A 26,737-nucleotide genomic window follows, 5' to 3' on the forward strand; every position below is an offset into this window, starting at 1 on the left:
GGTTGCAGACCAATGAATAATGGCACGTTGTTACTGCGAATTTGTTGTTTTGTATGCTTCACCATTACTGACTCTGTGTCGGCCACTGTGGTCCCGTTTGAATGAAAGTTAAGCACCGATTCTCGCATAGTGCCTATTGCCATCGGCTTGGGGCGAATGGAGCAAAGAATGCACTCCTCCATAGTGACTAGGTGCCATCCCCAAATATCTCTCTCACACCTCACACATGCGCACCAGCATCGGGCAAAGGCAGTGCAGCTTTCGCGTGTTTGTGCCACTGACAAAATGGAAATACGCGTGGCTGATGCTCAGCTCTAAAGGCCATATTGGCGAGACCAGCAAGACCTTTGCAAATCGTGGCATGTATGCTGCAGTAGTTTCCACTTTCAGCCACCTAGAATGCTTTGTTCACGTACCCAGAATCCACTCAAGTCCTGCTAATTGTAAAATACAAAATCAGGTGACATGTTGAAAGAACTATGGGGCAGCATTTCGTTCTTTGGATTGATGTTACACACAAATTAAGCAGATTTTTTAAAAACTAGCAACCAGAAAGTGTCATCGTTTTGTTTGTTGTCATTGCAAATGCACTAGCTTTGTAAAGTCTTTGCTAACGTGCTTTGCTACTGCATTTAAAAATGATGTGGTAGGATACGCTGAAGTGAACAGGAGCATCGAGGCACTCAACTGTTTTAGTGTTTGTACTTGCAGAAACTAAATTGATGCAACTGTCAGCTTTCACTGAAAACTGCTGCACGGTTGATAGTGAACACTGAGGAAGGAATTTCTTCGTGGGCATCGTGCACGAGTTCTTCCAGTAACGGCAGATTCGATTCATTGCAACAGCGGTTCAATTCATGTGTAAGCATGCAGCAGCAGGAGTTGCTTCACAAAGCAAAAAGGCTTGCTATTGCCGGAGGGGTTGTTATCACTTTGTAATAATACTGTGGCAGAAGAATGACTGTGTATCTAATTTTTTCAGGTTTTGAAGGGCCAGCCCACTTAAACTACTGTTATAACGGCCACTTTTTGTGGAACTATCAAATTCATGAGTGGGTTCGACTGTATTATGCTGGGGAGCATGTCAAGTGGCAGGACCTGGGAAAGGCACTACGCACTGCCTGATCTTGAAAACCATAGTCTGCATGTATACGTGCGTGCATGTGGGCTTTTATTGTGGTAGCAAATATATGGACACTAGGCGGATTTCCATGGTCGTCGTTGCCATGAGGTTCCGTATGAAGTCCAGCTCTAATAAAATTGCGTCCGCATGCTGTATGCTGTAGGTGCAAAGAAAAACATGCGAGGTTGAGCTGAGAAGGATGGCGGCTTGGTGCGACATCTTCTTGTGCGCCACACTAGGAGGAGGGTGTAGGGACTGCAGGAAGGGGGGCGGCATATCGCGCATCTCCACTTCTCTCCGGCTATGCATGGTGCAGCTGAGTCTTGGAAGTGATCGATGGTGGGTTCAAAGGCTAGTCAACCCAATATAGCTGATGGCTTCACGTGTGCTGTTTTCTCGCGCACCTAGTTCACGTTGAAGTGAGAGGCAGCACCAAGAGGAATTCGCTCGCCACTGCTGCTGCTGCTCTTCATCACAGCAGTGTTCTGACAGCAAGTGTCCGCGGTCATCATGTGTTTGTGTTTGCCTGTGTGTGCATGACACCGTCCTTGCTAATTTAGTTAGTAGGCGAATGTTTGCCGCAGTTTATACAGCTGCTAATACTATTGATATTATTAATAAGGGGAAATGAGACATCCAACCAAATGTAGCTAAGTGCTACAAAGGAAACCCATGCGGGTTCCTCGAAAGAAAAGCCTCGTAGTTGAAGAAAAATTCGTCCTGGTCCGAGAATCGAACCTGGGACCACCGCCCTTCCAGGGCAGCCGCTCTGCCACCTGAGCTAACCAGGCGGCTAACAGATGGCAGGTCAAAGTCAAATTTGTAAACAACTCGAGGTAAAGGCAAGAGTTTGACGTAATGGTTTCCCCTAATTTCCACTTATTAATTACTTCTCTCCACCTTGCGGGTTTCCGCAGAACTATTACGTGAAACTATTAACGTTACTTTGTATAACTAATAATTTGCTATCGCAATCAATGCTTTGCCTTTCGTGCGTAACTGCGAATTTTTTTAAGGGCAATGCTGCCGTGAACATGCGAGCCAAATATTATTCTTCTGCATGCAGCAGAGAGCCCACAATCTCACATAAGAGATCACTCACTCTCTCCTGCTTTTGGGGTCTCCCCTATTGTGCTACCCTCAATGACATCAGTCATTCGGCGATAGCTCATGACCATGAGTTGAGCATGCATCCACAGTCGTCAATCTTTTAAGCTAACTAGAAATCAGTCAGCGGTTGTTAACCTTTCTCGCCTATCCTGTCATCGCTCCTTTATCATTCTCGGGAAAATTATCAGACGCCAACCTTGAAGGATTACCATAAGTGCACTGCAGAAAGCAAGAAAAGTATGAAAGGAGCGATAGGCAGGCATGCCAGTTGAGTAGAAATTTTCGGTTGAGGTGTAATGGGGAAAGTAAATGTTGTGGTTTTTATGGTTCCATTATTATTAGATTCTTCTCAAATTTTTTAGAATGTTTTCATTGAAAAGCTTTGCACTCACTCCAGTATGTTCTCATGTTTGAAGGAAAGGTGTTGCAGGGCCCCTGTAAGCATACAGCTGGTATCCTTCTTCAACATCACATTACGTTCCACTTGGTGCAGGTATTAAGATTCCATTAAAAAAAATTTTATATTTCATTTTAACATTTTTTAAAATGAAATCTTAATACCTGCACCAAGTGGAATGTAATGTGAAATTGAAGAAGAATACACAGCTAGCATATACAAACTGTTCTTGTGTTTGTATGTGATCCTTTGTCTTAGATGTGTTACATTCTACTTTATTGCAGCAGTCACTAATGATGCATATTCCTTGGCAGATGGTTTGGAAAGGGCAACTGCAGTGACTGTTTCTGAAGAGACTGCACAGTAGCACACACCAGTCATCATGGTTGTGCACTTTTTTGGGCTTCATGGTAAATTTATGCTAAGCTCACAGGCCATTCAGCCTTTTAAGGAGCATATTTCTCCCTTCTTCAAATCATACAGGCACTTACTACTTGTCTCACTGGCAAGGAAAACATAAGTGGCTACATGGGGTGACGTACAGCAGAATGTATTTAGTTTCAGTGGTATTCATATTTGTATATCTGACTTAATATCATGTGGTGCCATATTTGCTTTCTTGCAGCTGGATACAAGAGCTGTGAAGACCTCCACGTGGCCTCTGAAGCAGTCCAGCTCTTTTCCTGTCAACTTACCCCTCTCGCATTCTGTGGGTGATGCCACTAATGATGGAGGTTGCCTTGATGATGCTGCTGGGGCTGGTTTCTCAGGCAGTGTCAACTCTTATTTTCTGTTTGGGCACGGCTCGTGACAATGTCGCTTACATCTCACATTCTAGTGAGTGTACCCAGCTTTCTCTTAGCAAAGCTGTGTAACATTTTCGCTGTGTAACATTTTTGATGCAGTGGTGCCAGTAACAGGGATTCACGTTCTGCCGCTGCTTGGCTAACAAGTGTTCTGCACTATTGTGTGAACGAACTGTATTGAGCACAAGTGCAAATCATCTCTGGACATACATTTGGCTTTTCAGGAACTACTGTGCTGTGCAGGCATGGCACTTTGTATGTGTGCTTCTGGAATGTTTCACTCATGACACATGCTACGTGCAGCACCAAGAACATATGCATAGCCATGATTTTATACTGGATATTTTTGTTGTTCATTTATGCTTAGGATTCAAAGCATTGTGTTTTCAGATTATCAAGGGCATTGCAACTTTACCGTCATGCCAACCATCCAAGAGAGCTTCCAGGCTGTCACCAACATGGCAAATTGCCTTCCAGTTACAACAAAGCTTTTTGCTTTTTGACATTATTTTGCTTAGAAATCTGCACAGCATTTTATTAAAGGTGTAAGAACTTTTTTTCTGTGGTTTTATATTTTTTGAAAAGACACAACCCATAAGGGTAAGTTTTTAAGCTAGTCATTCAGGATTTCTAGTTCATTTGTATGAAAAGTAAGCGTACTGTAATATTCTGATCTGGAAACGTACCATCACTGCTCAAATTTAGATGACAATTATAGACCTCCCTACATGCTTATGTTAGACAGGCACAACAGAGCTTAGGTTTAGTGGCAAGTACAATCTGCACTCATAATCTGCCGCTTATTGAATGCACCATTTTGCTGAGAAGTAGCATGCAAGTTTGCAATGTAACAGTAGTAAGAATGCATAAAGAGGAATGAATATGCAAGTGTGAAACTTTGATTGGTGGCTGCTGACACAAAGTGCTGTGAAAAATGGGCCACCTTGGCCAGGAGGAATGAGAATTTGTGCAAGCGTGCATGTCTTTTACTACCTTGTTTAGCATGATACATATTAAAGGGGCCATGACACAGTTGTCCAACTTTTGTCAGTTTATCATTTTAACTGAGAGTAGAGGGGCCAATATGGTTACAGTAGAACCTCGTTAATACAATCCCATTTCCTGCTATTTCCCGGTGCCAACATTCGCGATCTAGTACAAACAAAATGAGCCAGTGCAGTTACGCTTCTTTTTTACCATTTAATACATTCCTGAAAAACTCAATATTGCGGAACCAACATTCAGTATGTCGCCAAACTTCGGTCGTATGGTAAGTTTTCAAGCTGCTAGATCCCATCTGAACAGGAGGCGCTTCCCAACAATACTCGCCTGGCTGTGTCTTGTGAAAATGCTGGCACACACTCAGTTTCCTCTTTTGGTCCTGGCAAATCTCCTGGCAGATTGTCGCATGTCGCATTCATGGCTATCGCCACCAACCCTATTGCAATAAGCATCTTCACCTATCTGCACATTGCATGTGGTGTAGTCCGTTTGTAGTGTACCGTGCCAAGAAAAGAGTTAGTTTAAGAGACAATTGCATCTGAAGGGTCCGTGCACTTTTATCACAATTAAAATCGCTTGCCCTCAAGTGGGGAGTGGGAATGTTGCATTTGCCATCGCCACTCCTTACTGCCATCAGTGGCGCCTGACAGACGGGTGCGACAAACGGCACCTGACAGACGGTGCTACGTTTTTCTTGTGCAAAATGCAAACGCTCGGCCTTGGAGAAACTGAGTCAAGACAAAGCATTAAATTCGCCACTGCAGCTGCTCTTGGTCAAGTGGTGTGGACTGTTCTGCCATGCCACGACAACACATGGACATGTAATTCTCTGCTACTACTTGCAGTTTGTGTGAGTTTCATGATCCAGCAGTACCAGCACAGCACTAACTATAACGAAACTACTGAAATACGAAAGCGCAAGCTTTGCAGGGTCAAGCAAAAACAAAACCTTTCAACCGCCTGCATTGTTGTCAAGGATAGGGTCGATGGATTCTTTTTTTGTAAAATTCAAATAGGAGGGAACAAGTACCATTTTCTTCCATGTTCTTCCATAATGCAATGCAAATATCTTTTTGTTACAAGTGATTGAGTAGTAGCGACAGCATTATAATGAGGAGTGCCTACGTCATCGGTCTAGTACTTGAATGTCCCAGGTGGGTGTTAAAACATGTTTTAACGCGATAGCGTTAAGGAGCTCGTGTCGCAGAAAAGCCGGTGTCGTCGGCGTCGGCGTCCGCGGCGTTGGCCGTGAGCGATAAATCACGGCAGGCTCTTCATAAATAAAAAGCAACTTCCAAGATGGGCTGGGTGGGAATCGAACCAGGGTCTCCGGAGTGTGAGACGGAGACGCTACCACTCAGCCACGAGTTCGACGCTTGAAAGCGGTACAAACGCGCTTCTAGTGAACGCGGTGTTGCCTTAAAAACGTGCCGTAGAAAGTTATACTGCGGTGTATATCGGTAATTATGAGCATGTAACTTACAGAAGTCGCATTTACACGAGTAGCGAAGTAAGTTTCCGCTACATTTCTTCTGCGCTTACCGCACACGCAGAGCCATCTTGCGGCAAACACAGAAGACCCCCTGCTCTCAATGTACAGCGCTGCCCCGACAGGTGGCGCGCCATGCGCGTATTGGGGCTGTGCGCGGACCAGTGCCAGGCGCGTCGCGGCTCCGACTCCCTCTCCCCTGACGACGCTTCGCCGTGCTCTCACGCGGGTTGCAGAATCAAGCGCCGTTCCTTTCTTTAGATCACTATCTATCTATCTCTCTGCCCGTGCCGATCACGACGTTTGGCTGGCGTAGATAGTTTCCCCCTCCGAGACACCGAGTTCCTTGGTTCGTTCCGTTTGCTCAGGCGCACGTTTCGTTGCCGCGCCGAACGCTGCGTTGCTCAACGCTCTCCGTGTGATAGGTGGCCGCAAAGTACGATGCGGGGCGCCTCGTAAGTGATCCCTGCGCCGTAGCGCATTGTCTTACACCCCTTGGCGGGTCGATGGGAACGCTGTCGCGTTCCACTCTTGAAGGCGAAGCTTAAGCGTCCTCCAATTTTTGCATCTACCTCAATTCTTGATTACTAAAGCTTCGTTCACAATTATATTAATGGCTTAGACATTCTTGAGCATTAATCTGTCACTTTAGCTTGACTTAATATTTACCTTTAGTCCCAAGTGTCCCGCCGTTCCCTGCTGCAGGCGGCGCAAGTTGAGCATTATGTTTCACTCTGGTGGCATTATAGTTCATTGTTGCTCACCAGCTCAATTTCGTATCGGTTACCCATCACTATCTTAAAACATTTTGCTATGCAGTAGGAAAACAACAAGGCATGTCTCAAGTCGCTGGAGCCCCACCAGCTCATCGCATGTAGGCATCTCATATTGCAACGATTCTGGACGAGTGGGAACATGTGGGAGACGCCTCGCGCGAAGAAGCTGCCCACCCAGTCCAAATTCGATGAGCACAAACGTAAACTTGCCGAAGCTGCAAAAACAACACGTATCTCGGGCCGCTCGAGGCCCACGAGCTCCGCATGCACTGGCATCTCTTACTGCAATGATTCGCGCAGTGCCTCGCATTAAGTAGATGCCAACTATAGTTGAGTCTGCCAAATTTTTTAGTGACTTTGGGTCATACATTTTCCCAGTTAGTATGTCTTTCTTTCCTTTCTTTTTCTTCTTCCAATAACGTATCAAGAAGATCCTGCCATACATACACAAAAATATAAAGGGGCTCTCGGTGCACATTTAAAGTCCGATATTCAATTTGAATTGCCTCTAAGCCACCCCTCCTACCAATGGCTATCATCATTGTGTTGGGAAGTGTGGGGCCACCGATGTGTCATCTGCTCCAAAACAGTCCAAAACCTCATCGGACATCTTGCTCTACACATTGTGGCACCCGACGGCACAGCAAGGCCATTGCCTTTGATTTCTGCCTCTTAATTCCCTTAAACGAGCGGTAAAAGCAGCAGAAACCAGTGAACACCTACAGAAGCTTTCTCAGGCTCACCACCAAGATACACATGTGAAAACGAAACGACACATGGCGACCATGAGACATTTCGCGTTTCTGCAGTCACTTCCAGCTCTTGCAGCACACAAAAGCGTGGCTTTCACGGTTGGCTTTTGTTACTCCGAGGGAGCTGTTGCTGGGGGTACAATATCATTTTGTTACCAGTTTGTCTTGCTAGACTGCTGTACAGTTCAACTGCAATATAATAAAAAAAATCCAAATACAGGTTTTTTTACCACACCGAATGTGCTAAAATTTTGTAAGCTTGCTGGGGGCACATACGATTTTAACATGCAATGCATGATTCAAGCTCGAAAATTTGTCATGGCCCCTTTAAGTAAGCTCGAAGTATTTTAAGAAAGCCTTTGGTATGAAAAGGCACCACCTCACGAATCTTTTTGCATAAGAAGTTTTCAGATTTTTTACCAGTAGAGTTATGAAGGTCCAAAAATTTCCCTTAGTTTCCTTCAAGGCTTTCCTCTCCTTTAATTTTTTTTAGCATGCTGCAAGCTCTCCATGCTTCACCCATTGACAAGTTGTCATGCTGTGCTTATAACAAATTTAAGTGGTTGTAGGATTGCTAGCTCATTAAGTTCATTTTCTCCACTGTACTGCTCATTTGTGGCACTTCAAGGAATCCAGCGAATAGCCATTCGTTACTGACTTTCATATACCTTGGGCAAAAAGGATGAAGGATCTTCCAAAATACACACAGGAAAGGCTTCGCACATGCTGCTGGGTTTTGTGGTTATCTAAATATTGGTCGCGAACGCGACTGATGGTAGAACTGCGAGCACTGTCAATGCTACTTGATGTGCATGGTACAGTTCACTCAGTTTCTGTAGATTGTTGTGTTCATTTAATTATAATGGTGGGTAGTTTGGGGACAACAAATGCTCTGTGTTTTATCTGCTCTCTATAAAACTACAGCCATTACAGCCAGGCAGCTCAATCACATTGGCTAGCTTCAAACTAATTAAAGGTAACAGGTACAGTGCGCTTACGAAATGAGCAACCAGAGAAGTGCACACCTCTTGAAGTGTTGCACTTTGAGGTGTGCACTTGCTTCTTTGCCTATATGCTAAATGTGCTGCATCTACATATCTGCAAACAACTAGCAGTCTTTCTAGTGTAATTGTAGGTTGCCTGTTTCACTTAGAGGTTATCTTGGGTGTTCATGACAGTATTATATGGTGATTGGACAGGGTTATTTACTATGGTCAGTAGTGTTGCTGGGACTGTGCTATGTATGGCTATGTGAGAACTTACGTTTTTATTCCAGGTAACTTTAAAAGGACACTGAAGTTATACTTCAGTTATACTGATAAGGTAGTCTTTGAAAACTCTATATTCATTAATTTTGCAATAATATGTTGATTATTGGAGGACAGAATGAAGGTCAGTTTTTTTTTGTTTTTTTTTTAAATTCTGCACCAAGACCTCAGTACTATTACGCAAGTGTGGCATCACAAATTTCATTGGTTTTTTTTGGGGGGGGGGAGGGGGAAGGAGGGGCGGCATGTGGGCCTAGTAACGGTTCCTGAAGCTTGCCATATTCTACCTTCGGCTCCTTTAGAAACAATTTAACTCATTTTTAGCAATAACATTCAACGAAGTCCTAACAGACACTGTCAAAATCCACAACGTCACGGCGAGCTGCTGCGGGGGCTTGAACATGGCGGTGCCACCCGTCTTTTGTTTTTTGTGCCATTTCTGGCTTAGCAAGTCTCCTTTCGCAGTAAGAGTGGCACTTTTGGTATTGTAGAAGGGTAATTAGTAATACAGATCAAACCATCTTTCTCTTTAGTGTTCCTTTAAAGAACTTTGTGTATTGCTGAACTAGAGAACAAGGGGAACTGAGGGGCTCGATTTTTGTTAATCATGACCACATAAGCCAACAGACAATGAAGCCAAGGAAAGCATTGGGGAAATTAGCTGTGGTCGAAATTGAAATTTAAAGAATAAGGAAATGGGGGAAAGTGGACGAAAAGATAACTTATCGCCAGTGGGAGCTGAACCTACAGCCTCCGCATTACATGTAAGTTGCACTACCAATTGTGCTACAGCAACGGCCATCAATTAGTTCACTAACTTGGGTATTTATGTTTAGTAAATATAGCCCTAGGAGTGTTAGCCAGCGCCACTCAGAGCCATGAACGGCAGATGTGGAGCATCCGTTTTGCCCAATGGTGTCGCGTAACACATGTTCTTGGGAGAGCAGACGCGTGGCTAATGAACCCTTGTGTGCTACCTAATGACACCAAAACTGCCAGATTCGAGACCTTCGCTATGAATAAACGAGAGAAGGGGAACTGAGTGCTCAATTTTGGTTAATCATGACCACATAAAGCGAACAGACAATGAAGCCAAGGAAAGCATTGGGTAAGTTAGCTGTGGTTGAAATTGAAATGTAGGAAATAATAAAAAATGGGAGTGAAAGGGGAGAAAAAGATAACTTGTCGCCGGTAACTTGTGCCTGTAGTGAGTTTTTACATGAAGTCCGCATTCTGTAAACTTGACAAAAGTCACCAAAGGATTTAAAATTCTTGTTCAATTATGCAGCTGTGTACACTTTTACGATTCTGAAGATGTAAGACATTCAGTGAAATTAAGTTTTAAATCAACAGAATTAATTGGCCTCTTAAAGAGTTAAATTAGATTCCTGTTCAGTCGTTCAAAATATTTTTTGAAATATGTCTTTTGAAGTAAAGTGAATCTGTAGTTCACTTCTGGGTTTTTCATCACGCATTTCTGTCATATATGTCAGATATTTTACTGCACCAATGAAAATATTATACTCTTAGGTCATGTTTGCAGATTGCACTCGATAGGGAATGCTGAAGGGGCTGTGTAGCGTTGTGAATATGGCAAGTAAAGCTGCCCACTCACTAGACAGTGCTGTCATGAATAGCTTAACTAGGTGTAATTCCTGTACCAAGCAGCAGGGAACTTACAATTTTAGTCAATGTCCTCTTGCCCATTCCTTTAACTTTTTGTAATCTCCTCTTTTCATGTTTATTGTAAAAGTCAATGAAACACAATGGCCACTGGTTGGATTTCTTTGTTCATCACAACTTATCAGTGCCTCCTGCCAGAACAATGCCATTATATTGATCAATGTGAGTTTGCTGAATAAAACATGTAAATGTCCATCATCTCAAAGAGCGCAATAAAGTACATGAGTTTTGAATTTTCGCTCTTGAGCTACAGTTGTCTGCTCAAGTTGAGCTGGCTCCTCCAGAGTGGACAACATTGTCCTCACTTAAGTTGATTTTTCATCTCTCCTGTGCGTTTGCATGCTCCAGCACCTTTATTGTGCGCCTACGAATAAGGTGCAATCCAAGCATTGTACAAATGTATGTGCACGTGCTGCAGTGTTTCTGTTCATAAATGTGTGAAATTTAGTGTTTTTAAAAAGTGACAATTTGGAATGTGGTGTGTCAACCATGACTTTTAGTGACCGTAGCCATGTGCTTTATTCAGCCGAGCCATAATGCACTGACTGCCATGGCAAAGCCTGAGGACACAAAATGGGGAAACTTTGTTTCTTGTAATGTGGTAGCACTACATATGGTAGTGGCACGCAATGCCACTGCATCCATAGTGTGTCCTCCGGCATCACTTGGCACAGCATGAGCCTTTTTGTCATCCCATCTGACCTCGGAGATGATGCTGATACCAAAGCCCAGTGTGATGATAGCCAGAGCATTGCAGGTATCCCTGCACACCAGCATGGCAGCACAGCCTGTAGAGCAGTGGGAATGGTATAAAAAGGGAAAGGCGATGAAGGCATGGGCAACATTTTATTGCCCATAACTCTGCTCATACAAGGCACAATAACTTTTAAAAACGAAGCTTTCTTTGTGAGCCCCCTGTGCCTCTTTTGCTGATCGTGGCTGCCGCCTGCTGCTGTTGTCTCGCCAAATACCTCAAACTTGACTGCATTATGGTGGTGACATTTAGGAGCGATGGCTTAGCTACTTCGCCTGCAGCAGTGGAAGGTAGAAGGGGTAAGCTGGCCTACATATGCGGGTTGTTGGCCACTGGTGGTGAGGGGGCTGGGACGCGGCGAGTCTCGATGAGACGGGAGGGAGGGCACCAGAGGAGATGACCTCACATTGCACATATGTTGCACTGCCTGGCAACCATGCAGACAGTCGCATCAACGCCCCTCCAAGGGGAGGTCTGGTACCCCACGCAAATAGCGTAGAAACCAGCCTGCCTCTTTTAACCCCTATAACGCTGGTTGCATTCAAAGGTGCATTGCATTGCAGAGCTCCTCGTTTGGGGCATCCTTGAGCTAGATGACAAGGTGAGCGTGAACACTGCCTGGTAAATTTCTCTGTGTTTATATTCCAACAAGGCACATTGGATGTGCTGCATTTTTGGCAAATTTTCATGAATCAACAGCCCTAATATGAGACATATTCCACACTTTTCTTAAAGATTGTTGCAGAGATACATAAATAAAATGCCCCGAGTACTTCAAAATAAGGTGGAACTGACGGTCCAGCTCAGCTTCTTCAATCTTGATAAAATTTACATATTTTCAGATGTTAAACCCAGTGGGAGACAATTCTGTAGATGTGCCAGCTTTCAGTGGCTCAGCAGCGTCAACATTGTGCTAGTGAGCACGAGGCTGCGAGTTGAATTCCTGGCTACTGCAGCTGTATTCTGATTGGAATGGAATGCAAGAAAACTCGGTTACTGTGCTTTGGGTGCATGTTGAAGAACTCCAGGTGGTCAGAATTACTTAGAGGTTCCCCACTTCGGCGTGCCTCATAATTCCTGTATGGTTTCGGGACATTAAACACCACAATTTAATATTTTGTTTTGTTCTGTAGATTGTTCCAGGAAAAGAAATTTCCTCACCCACAAAAAAAAATATGGGACCTGTGACTGCCAAAAGGACCCTGTTCGGTGATTTTCAGAATATCTCAAACTTGAGGTTTTATTGGAAAGAAAGACTGTGATATAGTACACTGTGTTTGTTTTTTTTGTTAGCTATGTTTTGTTGGGTCATTTCACTGACGTAATTTTCCGGAAAGAAATCGCAAATATGCCTCATGGGCACATAATAGCTTTAATTTAGAAACTTCTTTCTTGTAAACTTTTAAAATGAGAATAATCTAATTTGACAAATTGATTTACATTCCAGGGCATTTTTCATTGCTCTAGCAACTTTCTTTCTGTATTAAAATTCCATGCATATTGAAACAGACAGAGGTTCACAGGAAGATGGAGACTGCTGAATGAAAGTTGTAAAGGTTTATCTCGAAGAGTGCAATAAAGTGCATGACTTTTCAACGATATTCAAACAAGCTGGACATCGCTGGAGCCTACATTTCAACAAGGGGACTTGTCTTCATGAGGGCAACAACAGTAAAAAAGACAAGCAACATTTAACTTGTTCAAGCACTCTTGAACACACTATACTTAAGCAGTTTAACAAAAATTTAATATTTTGAAAATAATTTTCTTAATATGTCAATCTTTTCTTTCAAGGAACCTATATGGATTTTCATTTGTAGCAATTGCGATGTTTGGGTAGATGTCTCATTTTCCCTTTATTAATCACTTCTGTCTATCTTGAGGGTTTCCGCAGAACTATTATGTCAAACTCTTGCCTTTGCTTTGAGTTGTTGACAAGTTCGACTTTGCCCTACCTTCTGCTAGCTGCCTGGTTAGCTCGGATGGTAGAGCAGCTGCCCTACCTTCTGCTAGCTGCCTGGTTAGCTCGGATGGTAGAGCAGCTGCCCTACCTTCTGCTAGCTGCCTGGTTAGCTCGGATGGTAGAGCAGCTGCCCCGGAAAGGCGATGGTCCCGGGTTCAAGTCCCGGACCAGGACGAATTTTTCTTCAACTGCGAGGCTTTTCTTTCGAGGAACCCGTATGGGTTTTCCTTTGTAGCAATTGCTACAATTAGGTGGATGTCTCATTTTCCCTTTATTAATTACTTCTCTCCACCTTGCGGGTTTCGGCAGGACTATTATGTTGCATGTCAATCTTTATTTCTTCCTAAATAGCACAAGTTTAAGCCAAGAACATGTTTGTCATTCTCGATAAACATGTCGAACTTGCATACCCTAACAAGTTTAAAGTGATAAATGGGGCTATTTCAACTTTATTGCTACCACAGATTTTTCACAGCAAATGCGATGCAAATCATCTCATTAACAAACACAATAAAGTTGCCAGTTTTACACTGACCCCACACAAGCTCTTAACCCTATAGTGTTCAAACACAGTTCCACATCGAGGAAAATTTGAACTTGTGCACATTTATTTTTGGTCATGGGGAGTACATTTGTACAATAAAAACAAAGAAATGTTATTCGGGTCATAACCTAATTAGTGTAGTAATTAACTAGCAATTGGTCTGCTGAACAGCCCCTAACTGAAACCTGCATAGCATTTGTGATATGCAGGGTTAAACACCATCAGTGCACCCTCTAACTACAACCAGCACCTCACAAGTGGACTGTTTGAAGTTTGTGTCCAGCAGGGTCAGTATTACTCTTGTTATACTGCGTCCCCCCCCCCCGTCCCCCTTTCTTTTTTTTTCTCGTGGTGCAGACACTGAAAAAATTGGAGGCTTAATTTTTTGTTTTTCCCAGCATTTAGTTAGACCTGGCATGGAACATGAGGAATGGTGCAAGAGGATTGGCAGCACAGCAGTGGCGTACAGCCTAAAAATGATTACATTGAAGAAAAAAAAAGGCATAATAAAACATAAAATACTTCATATTTGCAGAACATGCTCTGTAAGGCAGTTCTCAAAAGCTGTGTTTTGAGATTGTGCAGTGTACAGTTTTTCTTTACCATTAGCACCCAAGTTTGAGTTAGTATAAAATTGACTGAACAGGTCCTTTGGCAGCTACAGATGCCGCATTTTTTTATAGGTAAGCGAAATTGATATACTGTATAACCCCAAGAGATAGCCCACCGAAAATCTAGTGAAAATATGAGGTAGGTAAAATTTCAGTGTACCTATAGGAAATAGCACATATTATTTTATAAAGCTAGACAATCTTGCCAAAGACTGGTGGGTTATCTTTCGGGGGTGGGAAATCTCGGGGAATTTTAGGGTATATGTACAGCAAGACTCCGTTCATATGTCTTGGGAAAAACCGCGAGAAAAAACCGGGAACACGTGCATTCGGAAGTAAAAAAAAAAAAAAATGTCAGACTCAATTATTGTTGACACCTGCGTAATGCGAAACGTCGCGCGGATTGTTGTGGCACGAGACGCCGACGCGCGTCAAGCTACCGGTGCTCCGGCAAGCCGAGACGCGTTTTTTTTTCTTTTTTTTTTCTTTTTTTTCAATCACGTGGTGTCAAGATGGCGACGGGAAACCGAAACGAAATCAAGCTGGCGGGTGGCGCCGAGGCGAAACGGGATGCCCACATCGCGCTGCCTGCAGCAGGGAACGGTGGCGCGTTTCGATTATCGCCTACTAAGAGCGTACAGTACGCTGCCGATGGCACTATAGCACCATGCGCTGTAAAACAGATAGAATAAGATGCTTATCGCAATAGGATCGTATGTGATCGCTGTGAATGCTGCGTGCGACGACCTCGAAGAAGATTTGCTGGTACTTAAATGAGAAATTGAATGCGCGCCGGCGTTTTCACGCGAGACGGGCGGGCGTGTATTGCGGTGAAGCTGCCGCGGCGGGCAGCTGTATACTGTTCTTTGTCGCGCGCGCCTCGCGCATTTTCTTCCTTACATGGAGTCTGGTGGCCGGAAAACGCATACGAATCGCGGTTTGGCGACGTACTGAACGTTGTTTCCAAAAAATTGTGTTTACCAGGAACGTATGAAACGGTAAAAAAACGTAACTCCTTGATTGCGAACGTTGGCGCCGGGAAAACGTATGTAGCGGGAACGTATCAACGAGGTTCCACTGTATTTTCAGTAGAATTATTTTCAAAGCCAAGCTTCCAGGTTTAAAATTTATGCCATATGTAATTTTTTTCAAGATGAAGGGGAGATGCTCCTCGTAAGCCTTTTTTTTTTTCATTAATAATAAAGTTAACTGTATGAAACTTTCGCACATAATAGAACGTCCTTCTCCTTGGAAAGGGAAAAAATGCACTCACTTGTGTAATCTGTGGGTGTGGTACCGAGCTTAGGAGGGTGCTATGAAGTAGCCTAAGCTGCTTCTTAAAGACCACAGAGTTCAATTAGGCACCAACTTTGACTCTCTTGTATTTTTACACTGAGAGACAAAAAAAAAAAAGATCTATAATGTACCTTGCTTTCACATTGACGAATACATGTGTAAGATGTCACAACAAGAATGGGCATAAATTATGTAGAAACCTAGCTCATTGCACCAGTGGCGTAGCAACAGGGGGAGCCGGGGGGCCGTGGGCCCCGGGTGCACGGGGCCAGTAGGGGCGGGGGGGAGGGGGAGTGTCATATACGTCTGAAAACACCCGAAAATTGTCGATATCCTCGCCTTCCTCAACTACACCCGGGGGGGGGGGGGTGACAGAAGAGCTAAGGGCCCCGGGTGCCAGACGACCTAGCTACGCCACTGCATTGCACTCTACACATCCTCCTGCTTATGTGTGCCAAATTTGGTTGATATTGAATATGCCCTAAGTACATGAAGTTTTGTACACTAACCTGGCAAACAGCCTGAAGCTGGGGCACTATAACGTAAAGCTATTCCAAACTTTTCTATTCCAATTCTGCAATCAGCCCTCTGCAATTGGTCAAAAACTTTTTTGAACCACCCCCACTTCACCTAGCTGTCACGTGACATCACGAAAACCGCGATAGCTCCCCATCTGATATGACATGTACACACTGATTATGCATAATTGGACCAAACAAAAAAAATCGTTATTTCTGATTCAACGTCGTTTAGCCATTAACGCTCGGCTATTGGTCAAAAGTTTTCGGGCTGCACCCATTTCACCTGTCTGTCACGCGACGTCACAAGACCGCGAAAACTCACCGCGTCAAAGTGACTTGTACACATTAAATATTCATTAATATGCTGAACAAAACTAAATTTTTTTATAAATAGCTGCAGGCTGCCCCGTTCCGAAAGGAATAAAAGATGGCTGCTGCCGATCGCTCAAGCACTGGCTACTCGCACCTGCCGGAGAGCATGGGTTTAGTTGCGTACAATAAACCTTTTTGCGTGGCCATGTAACGTTTTCAAACACTTTTGGTACATTTACAACCTCGCTCTGACAACTCTTCTTTGTTGAGGATTCGTTTTAACGGCATTCTTAACCTTCCGTTGCATGCCGCCGCAATTTTCAACCAGCCACCTCAAGCCAAGTAAGGAAAAGCGGACCAATTGCAGACACCGGCACCACCCTCTTCGTCCAGTTATCAATTTTCAGTGCACTGGCTCAGCCCCGTCGAATCCCTCTCCACTTGAGCATGCTCCTCGCCTCTTGGCAGCCAATTAGATAAGACAAGCCGCTCACTGTAGGCAATGTTATTCGTTTTTAAAGCAAACAAAAGTGACCTCCTATAAACGAGGAGAGTGTTTGATTGGTCTGCTCACATTGGCGGTGAGACTTTGAATCGGCTATCTGTCTGGCAGTCATTGTTTTTCATTCTTCTCTGGCCCCTCTGCTCACTGAGTGCAATCAGCTGCTTTGTTGGAAGGACGCCCCACTCTTGCAGCACCTCCTCAAAGCCTTTGTGGCCTTTATTGAACCACAATGTGGCTATAACCGTGGGCATCTCTACAATTGTGCATGGGGCAAATTTTGTCTTGGGACAAAGCAGCCAAATCCTGCAGTTGAGCAGTTCAGCAGTGTTCTATGTCTTGCCTTCAAACTCACCAAGACAGCAGCTTTTCATTTGTCAGCCTCTCGTACGTTGGCAGCATGGCCTTGGCCTGAGCGCTGGTGAGGATAGGGGTGTGTGCTGGTGCTGGTTGAGCCTGGGCTAGTGCTTGCTTGTGTTTTCACTAGGAAAGCTCCCTGTCTGGGCAATCTGGTCAAAACTTGTGGTCGTTAGCTTCATCTATTGAGCATGAATGGAAGTACGATGCCCACGCAGCCCAGTACATCTCATTCAAACTTCCTCTGTTCCTGGTGATTGCCGCCTGAAAATAGGTTTGTAACTTATAGATGCTTGCATCCCTCAACTTCTGGCTCCATGACATCTTCAGTTTTCTAAGGCCAGTCCCAAGATGTTTTGCCACATGATTAGTGCAGTCCTCTTTCATTATGACAGCATCACCGTACACACCGGCCAGTGACACAGCAGTGACGCAGCCTTACTGTCACCATGCATTGCTGAGGGAAAAGGCAAACTGGAGCGGAATGTTGTAGGATGATGGCCTTTTCCAAATCCTGAGTGCAGCTTCTGTTTCCTTTGCATGGGCTGAGTGAGTAGTTGGTGGTTTTTTTCACACACGGGCATGTGAAAAGCTTTCCAGACCTCTTCCTCTTCATCTAATGCTTTGTGCCTGCTGCAATCGTGACAGTACTTCAAGAGCACTTCATAGTCTAAGCTCAATCTCGTGGCCACTGAAATTGCTGTGCCAACACCACTGTGGCATTTATGTCCCCTTTCTCGCCATGTGCCATCATGCATAACTGCAATATCACAACCTCCTACCTCTTGTGCTGTAATCTTCCTGACTTTGCCGAGGTTCTGGCTGACAGCTTTCGTAGCAGTGAGATGCACTTTTTTGGCAGTGACAACAAACATCTTGTGGTGAACAAACCTTGGCAGACCAGGAATGACACAAAAGTGAGCGAGCTTCTCATAACTAATGCCGACTTCGCAAGCCACAACTACCAACCTGACGTTCAGAGCGAAACTGTCTCACAAGCTAGCAGAGGCTGCTTGACCCCCGCTGGTGTCCCCAATCACAACTGCATGCCTTGAAAAGTAGGTGGATGAGACAATGTGGTCAACACAAGCATCGCTTCAGCAGTGAAGTTCTAAGAATGATGTGAGTCCCTTTTGTTTGTGTGCACAATCTTGGATGGCAAGTTCGCACCGCCCACATGAGGGGGCATGCTATGCCACTCATAAGTACATTCGACAAACCAATCTCGCAGATTACTGCGCTTGCGCTCTCCTCGGCAGTTCTTGTTTTCGTTTCAAGCTTCATTAATTTTTGTTCCAAAACACTGACAAACTTCTAAACGCTTGCAATGGAGCTCAAATGGATGAGCAAGTCAATTCGAGAACTTCTCTTTGGTCAATGTTGGGCTCGGTTGCAGCAGACGAACTCGCGCCTGTAGAAGTTCTCCGCTTGCCTTTGCGACAAGTTCCTTTGAACTGGTGCATTGTCCGGAACTTCCGACATCTATATTCTTATTTCTTCGCGGTATCCATCGCACAGGTGGTAGAAATTGCAAGAAGAAGTGTTGATTCTTGGTTCAGTGGCTACACTACACAGAAACAGATGCCCGACGGTGTAATTCATAGCCATTGGTGATGCCGGCATCAAACCACATGATTTAAAAACCACGTAGGAATATGTCAAGCGCCTTGGTAAACATATAGTTTTTTGTTATTTTCTTCACAAATACAAAATTGATGAAGTGATTGTTTACAAAGGAATGGCTTTCTCCACTCCTCAACAGCAAGCATTGGCAGAAGGCATGCACAATATTGAAATGCAGGATCTCAAAATTGGCCTTAGGCGCGTAAATTTGCAGTTTTCCCTATTTGACAACGCTGAAAGAAATTGATTTTTCACCGACTTCTTGTTCAAAGTATGCTTTCATCTTTTTAAACAGAAGAATCGAATGTTCAAGCTTCATTCTGCAAGCAAAATATAAAAATTCTTTTTTTTTTTAGAAGAATTTAATTTTTTGACTCGCATCGAATAGGGCCTGGACAACTCATTTGATCTTATCTGAAGACACCTCCTGACTCTCCTCCACTCTTGAATGCCCCCTATGCAGCATTGCCATGCTGACTGAAGCAACAAACACCAATTTCTCTCTAGACATTTGTGACAAACACTCAAGCCACACAAGTCAACCAAAGCAGCGTAATCCGTTCCTTGACCAAGCACTTTCTATATGTGAGAAGTGCTCGTGGCAGAAACATGTTGCATAATGTGCACTAGATTCTTCTCTGCAGGAGGAGTTTGGCCATTTGAAGGAGCAATTGATCGATCATGGTAAGTATGGAGCGATAAAATGTGGAAAACATATAAATGCTTCAACAAAAATGACATGTCCACCATCTTTATACATTGCTAAACAGCTGTAGAGACTGTGCTTCTGAAATGGAATGCTGTGGCATTGGAATAGATGTGAGAAGCACCTGTGGCATAAAAAAAAGAGGAGTAGCAAAGCCTCACATTCTAATGGCTCTCATTAACTTAACGCAATTACTGCAAACAGCAGGTGTGAGCCCCCAACTCTTCAATAGTGTTAGAGACTCGTACGTGATCGTGGGAAAAATGAGATATTGGTCATTAGGACATGCCATGGCACCAGTGCATTTGCCGTCGGCACCCGATGGACGTGAGAAGCTTAATGACATGCCAGAGCATCTTATTGGGTGCCATTATGTGCATTTTTTGTTGTACTGCCATTTAATTTTAGTCTGCTTTCGGAGTTTTATGCAAGAGCGCTTGTCTTTTTGTTTTGATTTTTAAGGTTGTTAGGCTGTACGAGAATGTTTGGTGTTTCTCTGTGCTTAGCTAAGCCTGATTTTTCTCTACATACTATTGCAGAAATAGAAAGCATGGTAGCTTCTAGAGAGGCTGCATGGTCATTAAATCCTGACGACACATTTTTAATGTGCATATATATAGTTAGGGAGCAGTGGGGCATGCTGCTGGAGACACAGCTGACTGTCAACAAAGAAAATTTCATGGGTAGAGTGTGCAACTGGTTCAGGCAGCCATATTCTTTATGCAACATTGCTGCAGCCTGTAAATATCCTATAAATACACCTTTTTAATAAGTGCCTCATTATTTTTGCCTCGTAACGCATTGGTGGAAGCGCTGGGTAGAACGAGCAAATGTTACTGCCTTTAGGGCGAGAGTTGGGATGGTATAGAATGCCATCACTGAGTGCAAACACATGGATTGTGGGTTCAGGATGCGCAGAAGCTACACAAATAATGAGGAGACATAAGCACTCATTGCACCATTGTTCATTGTGAATATCACGCAAATCGGAAATAGCTAGGATGCAAGTGTAGGTGTCGTGAGCATCATGGTACGGGCGGTCGACAGGGTGTCTGGAGAGACAGTCGACATCTTTGTATAAATGACCAGGTTTGTACAGAACAACAAAAGCTAATTCTTGGAGCAGCAGGCGCCTAGCGATTCAGTTGTCCAGTCAGGTTTTTGAGGCATGAGTCGGTACAGAGCATGGTGATCAGTAATGGTGATGATGAATGGTGATCAGTAAGTAACGGTGGAATTTGGCTACTGCCCAAACTAATGCCAGGCACTCATGTTCAGTGATAAAAAATCCAGTAGGCTGTATCGGGGATGCAGCTGCAGTGGGTTACGTGAAACGTCTTGTGTGTGCTACAGACAATGTATGGGCACTATGATGGAGAAATGACGTAACCAAATACACAAGTTACATTTATTCACGTGTTAGAAAGGTTAGTACATGCATAACTTATGTTACAGCTAGTGACTTTTTTCAGTATGGCAAATGCTATCACCAACTGCAAACCAGCTGAGTCTTGAACGTTAACACTCTTTGTCAACAAGTTAACTTGCTACCCTGCTAAGACAAAGCAACAAAACACCAGAATGGGCTCTGCCAGCACTCAGTAATGTAGTAACTTGCAAGTTTTGCATGTTTAGATGACTCTGTGCATAGACGGCACTACGGCTATGTAGTGTTCTTTTTTGCACAAGTTCTTTCATGAGGGCACTGGAAACACAGATTAGTGTACTCTGGAGTGTCAAGGGTTGTGTGAGGGTCAGTCCCTGAGATAATATCTTGGGAGGGGCAGTGTAAGGGTTAATATTTCTATCAACTTGGAAATCCCAACTTCCAAGCTCTTGATGTCCTATTTTGCAAAACCATCATTGTTGCTCAAGTTTGTATATTTTAAGAAAACGCAAGAGAGCTTGGATACTCACAAAATAAAATAGCATTTTCTCTTGCATAGATATCTTTTAATCTAATTTATTAATAGAAAGAGCTATAATCTACAAAATGGGATTAGGTTCCCCCCACCACCCGACAATCTTTTGTTTTATAATAATCACTCAAAATTCTTGCAAACAGATGGATACATAAAGCCCATTTTGTAGCTCATAACTGCTGTTCACAATAAGAAATGCAGAGGAAGGACTACACCCAGTTTGATACTATTAAACATTTGTTGCTTTCATGCCCGTATGTACTCGTTTTTGACAGACAGGATCAATCCAATCTCCTTGATGCAGTTGCTTTATTGATGATAAGCAGGCTGCATATTTTAGTTTCTTCTGGAGATTACACCAGGATTTGTAAGCTGCAGTGGCAGGGCTGTACCTCAACATAGAGTGAGCATTATATTAGTGGCCAAACTCCCCCTTGTACAATGCCCTGAAGATTACAGGAGCAGCTCACCACGTTCTGACTGCTAGGCTATTCACTCTCTCTTTGCAGACAGTATCAATCACTGGTGGTACAGACGTCCCAGTCTGTGCCAAACATTTGCTATTGTATCTTTCATTGTACCTTACTGTGAGCTAACAGGAATACTTTGAGCTGCACCAAAGCGTCTTCATAAGGGCTTGCACTAGTTGTAGTGGCACCAGCATGTCTGCCGCAAGCCATTGCAAGGGTGAATCAGTTTCTGTGGAGATCTGCATGTATATATGCTACTGCATTCCAAATACAATGCATAGAACTATGCAAGATGGTCAGTCCTTCTAGATGGACATTAATAAGGTGGAGACCTTGGAGGCTGGTGGTGTTAACATGAACTATTTTCTGGAACAGATACACACCGGGGGAAAATCTGGCTCATTATTATCAGCAGAGGTACATTCCATCCTCCCCATAACCAGTATTGGCTTTCAGTGAAATAATTACTTTTTCTGTGCCATGGCATGGCATGGCAAGAACTTTATTTTAGTCCAGAGAAACTAGGGTCCGAGGGCACAAGCCCCCAGGCTAAGTCGGTGGCTCCGCCCACATAGGCACCGGTAGGCCAAAGGCTTTCCCGATGTCGTGAGCTCTCCGGACGGCCAGGAGTTGATCTTGGAGGACTTCGCTGGATATGCGCCAACTCCAGTCCTCCTCACTGTTGAGATCCGAAGCCCTTTGGTTGGGGCACAGCCAGAACATATGATCAAATAGGCACGGAGTGTGTCCACAACTTTTGCATTCCGCGGGAAAATCCTGGTCAATTTTGTTAAGCGCAAAAGGTGTGGGATAAGATTTAGTTTGAATCATTCTTAATGTGACTGCCTGAGCTCGGTTGAGCTTCTGATGGGGGGGAGGAAAAAACCTCCTGCCGTCCCTATAGTGTGAGGTGATCTCGTGAAAAGTAGTAAGTCGGTCTTTGTAGGAGCCGCAGTCATCCTGGAGCAGTTCCTGATCTGATGCGCGGCATGTGAGATCTCGCACAGCAGAGTGAGCTTGCTCGTTAGGATTGCAGCCATTGGGGCTGACCGAGTGGCCCTGATGAGCCGGAAACCAGACTATGTGTGAGCTATCCAGTTGGTTGTAATTATGAGTATTAATACTGTGTATAAGTAACTTGTGTGCTTCCACTGAGACGAAGCCGGCTGAGTAATTCCTAATAGCTGTACGGGAATCGGAGAAAATCGTGGAGCCTCTCCTCATTGTAATTGCAAGTGCTATGCTTGCTTCTTCGGCGGCATGAATGGAGCTCGTTCTTAGTGATGCCGCGCTTATTAATTTACCGCTCTCATCGACCACGGCAATAGCGTAGCAGTTGCCCGATCCATAACTAGTTGCATCGACAAAAAGAGGTGAGCTGTGTTGTTGGTGCAATTTACCCAGAATGCATTTGGCCCTGGCGTCCCTTCTGCCCTTGTTGTGGACAGGATGACTATTTCTACGTATGGGGTCTACAACTAATTGTGTCTCCACCTCCTCGGGTATTTTGAACTTAGAGACGTCTCCTCCTCAAAGCAGTATTCCGACTTCATCTAGAATTTTACACCCTGGCTTAGTGTTGGAGAGTCTTGCAATTTGTGACATCGAATGTGCCTCAGTGAGCTCATCTATAGTGTTATGAAGTCCTAACTTGTTGAGGAGTTCGGTACTCGTTCCGTGCGGGAGTCCCAGAGCCCTTTTGAGTCCGGAGTGTATAAGTGCATTTAGCTTAGCCTTCTCTCCTTTCCCCCAGTTCAGGTATGATGCAATGTACGTCACATGACTGATGAAAAATGCATATGCTCTGACGAGATTGTCCTCCTTGAGGCCTGCATTTCGATTTGAGACCCTGCCCAGGAGCTTTAAAGTACTGTTGGCCTGACCTGTGAGACGGTTCAGGACCGTAGCGTTACAGCTCCTTGCGTCAATGAGAAGACCCAGAATTTTAATTTTCTCTACTCTGGGTATGACCCGTCCTGTGTTGTCTGTGATTTTAATTGGCAGAGTTTCTAAAGGCGCAAGGTTTCTAACACCTTGTCTCCCCTGTCTAAAGAGCAGCAGCTCAGATTTACTAGGTGATAGCCTGAGTCCGGTGCCCTTAAGGAAGGATTCTGTGGTGTCTACCGCTGCCTGTAGTGTCTGCTCTAGTGCTGCGAGTTACCCCCTTGGGACCCACACTGTGATATCGTCAGCATATATGGCGTGCCCCAAGCTTGGGATTTTGTACAATTCCTCCGAGAGCCTGTGCATGGCAATGTTAAAGAGGAGTGGGGACAATACTGAACCTTGTGGTGTGCCGTTGTTGCCTAAATTGTATGGACTGCCTGTGACTATCCCGAGTTTGACCCGAGCTGTCCGATTAGCTAGAAAGGACCTCACATAATTGTAAAAATTGCTTCCCAGGTTCAAGGTTGAGATTTCATGTAGGATATGTTTATGTGCAACCGTATCAAATGCTTTGATAAGATCCAGACCCAGGAGGTCCTTTACGTTCCTGCTAGGGTCGTCAATAATAGCCCGTTTGATCATGAGCATGGCGTCCTGTGTGGATAATGCCTTCCGAAAGCCTATGAGATTGTGCCTGAAAAGCTCCTGGTTTTCTATGTGTTCTATTATCCTGTTATGAATAGCATGTTCGGCTACTTTGCCAATACAAGATGTAAGTGATATGGGCCTGAGGTCCTCCTTTGTTAGTGGTTTGCCGGGTTTCGGTATAAACGTCACCTTTGCCTCCCTCCATTTCGGTGGGACAGTGCCGGATCTCCAGTGACTGTTAATTTTGTCCGCGATTATGTCAATGGCATCATCATCCAGGTTTCGCAAAAGTTTATTTGTGATGCCATCCGGACCCGGGGCAGATCTCCCATTTAAATTAAAAAGTACATGCCTTATCTCAGCTGCAGTGCAGTCACTGTCCAAGTCCAGTTGCGATATTCCGGAGTAAGGTTCGCTTATTTCTTCTTCGTTTTCATATTCATTTTTAAGTGGCAGGTACATGCGTGCGAGGTCGTTTGCGACCTCTCTTGCTGTCCGCCCTATAGTTATCTGTTTATTGACGAGTCTGTTTATGGCGAGGTTTGTAGTACCTCTGGAGAGCTTGTCATTAAGTAGGCTCTTCAATAGATTCCATTTGCCTCCTCTGTGCAATCTGCCGTCTGTATCTGAGCAAGTTTCGTCCCATTGTTGACGTGAAAGTTGAGCCGCGTATGTTTCGATATCATGATTATCTTGGGCGATCTTGGCTCTAAGTCTTCTATTGAGTCTGTGACTCTTCCATCTGGTTAGAAGGGAATTTTTCGCTTCCAGCATGTGAGCTAGCTTAGAGTCCATTTTTGGGACTTTGATTTCTGTTGAGACTACTTTAGTAGCTTTCTTAATCGTTGCCTTCAATTGATCTAAAAGCTCCTCATAAGATTCGTCACCTATGCTGGTTTCCTTAAGCAACTTACAAAAGAGATCCCAGTCCACGTACTCATATTTCCTTAGTGGTGGTGGTTGCGTCTGTAAGATGACTTCAATTATGTAATGATTACTTCCTCCTAAATTCTCCTGCAGATTGTCCCATGAGCCTTCAATTCCCCGAAGGAATGTTAGATCCGGGGTTGTATCTCTGGTAGTGGAGGTACCAGTTCTCGTGGGGAAGTTAGCATCTGTAATAAGAGCAAATTTTAATTCACTTGCCGTGTTTGCTAAATTAGTACCCTTGTTGCTCTGATGACCATAGCCCCATTCTTTGTTGGGAGCGTTGAAGTCCCCAGTCACTACGAGTGGGGCTGTATCTGCCTTACTGGAAATGCAGCCCAACAGGGTCTTAAAATCCATTTTCCTATCTTTCGGAGAGCTATAAACGTTAGCTATATACATGTTAGCTTCTTTTTTGTTCTTCAGGATGAGTTCGATCATTTGTGCTTCTAGACCAACCTTGTACTTGGGAAGCTCGTGAGTTTCATAGGAGGTACCCTTTCGAACCAAAGTCGCTATTTCCCGACCCCCTGGAATGGTCAAGGGTTCGGAGTTGTAACCCTGTAGAGATAGATATCCTCCTTAGCTAGTGTTTCCTGTAAGAGAATAATGTGCGGCTTAACTTTGGCCGATCTAATGAGCTGCTGCAGGGGAGCCTTGCGCCTTCGGAAACTCGCACAATTACACTGCCATATTTTAATGTTATTGTTTTCATTTGAAGCCATTATGATACCATTGGTTGACTACCCGAACCCCTAGAGTCCGCGCTCGGGCTACCGTTTGTGCCTCCGTGGACTGCCAATGCAGCCGCTGTGCTTGCCTTTGCCTTAACTTTGGGCCTTTCTAGTTGACCCACTCGAGCATTTAGATTAGTGATGAGCTCCATGATTTTCGCCAGAGTACTGTCTATTGTGGCTAACCTTGCAGCTATTCTGACTTTTTTGTGTTTGGGGGGTGCCTCACTCTCTCCCATCTTCTCTGCCTCAGAGGTTTCTAAATCTTCTTCCTCTGTTTCGCTAGTGGGAACAGGGTTGGGGGCTTTACGTTTAGGTTTGCCGGCCAAGGGTTTTGGAGCCGTTGCCTCCATCTGACTACGGGGTGTTTCGGACCTTTCTTTAAAGGATTTGAAAGCCTCCCTGAGCGCAGACAGTTCTTGCCTTAATTTCCTATTTTCTGATTCTAATGCCAATATTCGGGGATTTGACTCACGTTCCGGCTGTGCCCTACCATTAGTACTCCTAGACCTTGCCCTTGTCAGTTGTCCTGGTTTCCCAAGGCCTCCGTTCTT

The 26,737-nt window shown here is 44.3% G+C and overlaps 1 protein-coding gene and 1 pseudogene across 3 annotated transcripts in view; one reads left to right on the forward strand and one right to left on the reverse strand.

The window, feature by feature from the left end:
- LOC142564388 (uncharacterized) overlaps nucleotides 1-10,652 on the forward strand; it is a 100,832-nt gene extending 90,180 nt beyond the window's left edge. For all 3 annotated transcript variants that reach the window (XM_075675396.1, XM_075675389.1, XM_075675379.1), the window contains exon 10: nucleotides 3,256-10,652. In XM_075675396.1, the coding sequence (XP_075531511.1) occupies nucleotides 3,256-3,441 (186 nt within the window). In that variant the 3' untranslated portion in view covers nucleotides 3,442-10,652. The remainder of the gene's footprint in view (nucleotides 1-3,255) is intronic.
- Nucleotides 10,653-10,928: 276 nt separating this feature from the next.
- LOC142566778 (uncharacterized) lies at nucleotides 10,929-26,536 on the reverse strand (annotated as a pseudogene).
- Nucleotides 26,537-26,737: the final 201 nt, after the last annotated feature.

This window comes from Dermacentor variabilis, chromosome 1 (assembly GCF_050947875.1).
Source record: "Dermacentor variabilis isolate Ectoservices chromosome 1, ASM5094787v1, whole genome shotgun sequence".
Classification (NCBI taxonomy): Eukaryota; Metazoa; Arthropoda; class Arachnida; order Ixodida; family Ixodidae; genus Dermacentor; species Dermacentor variabilis.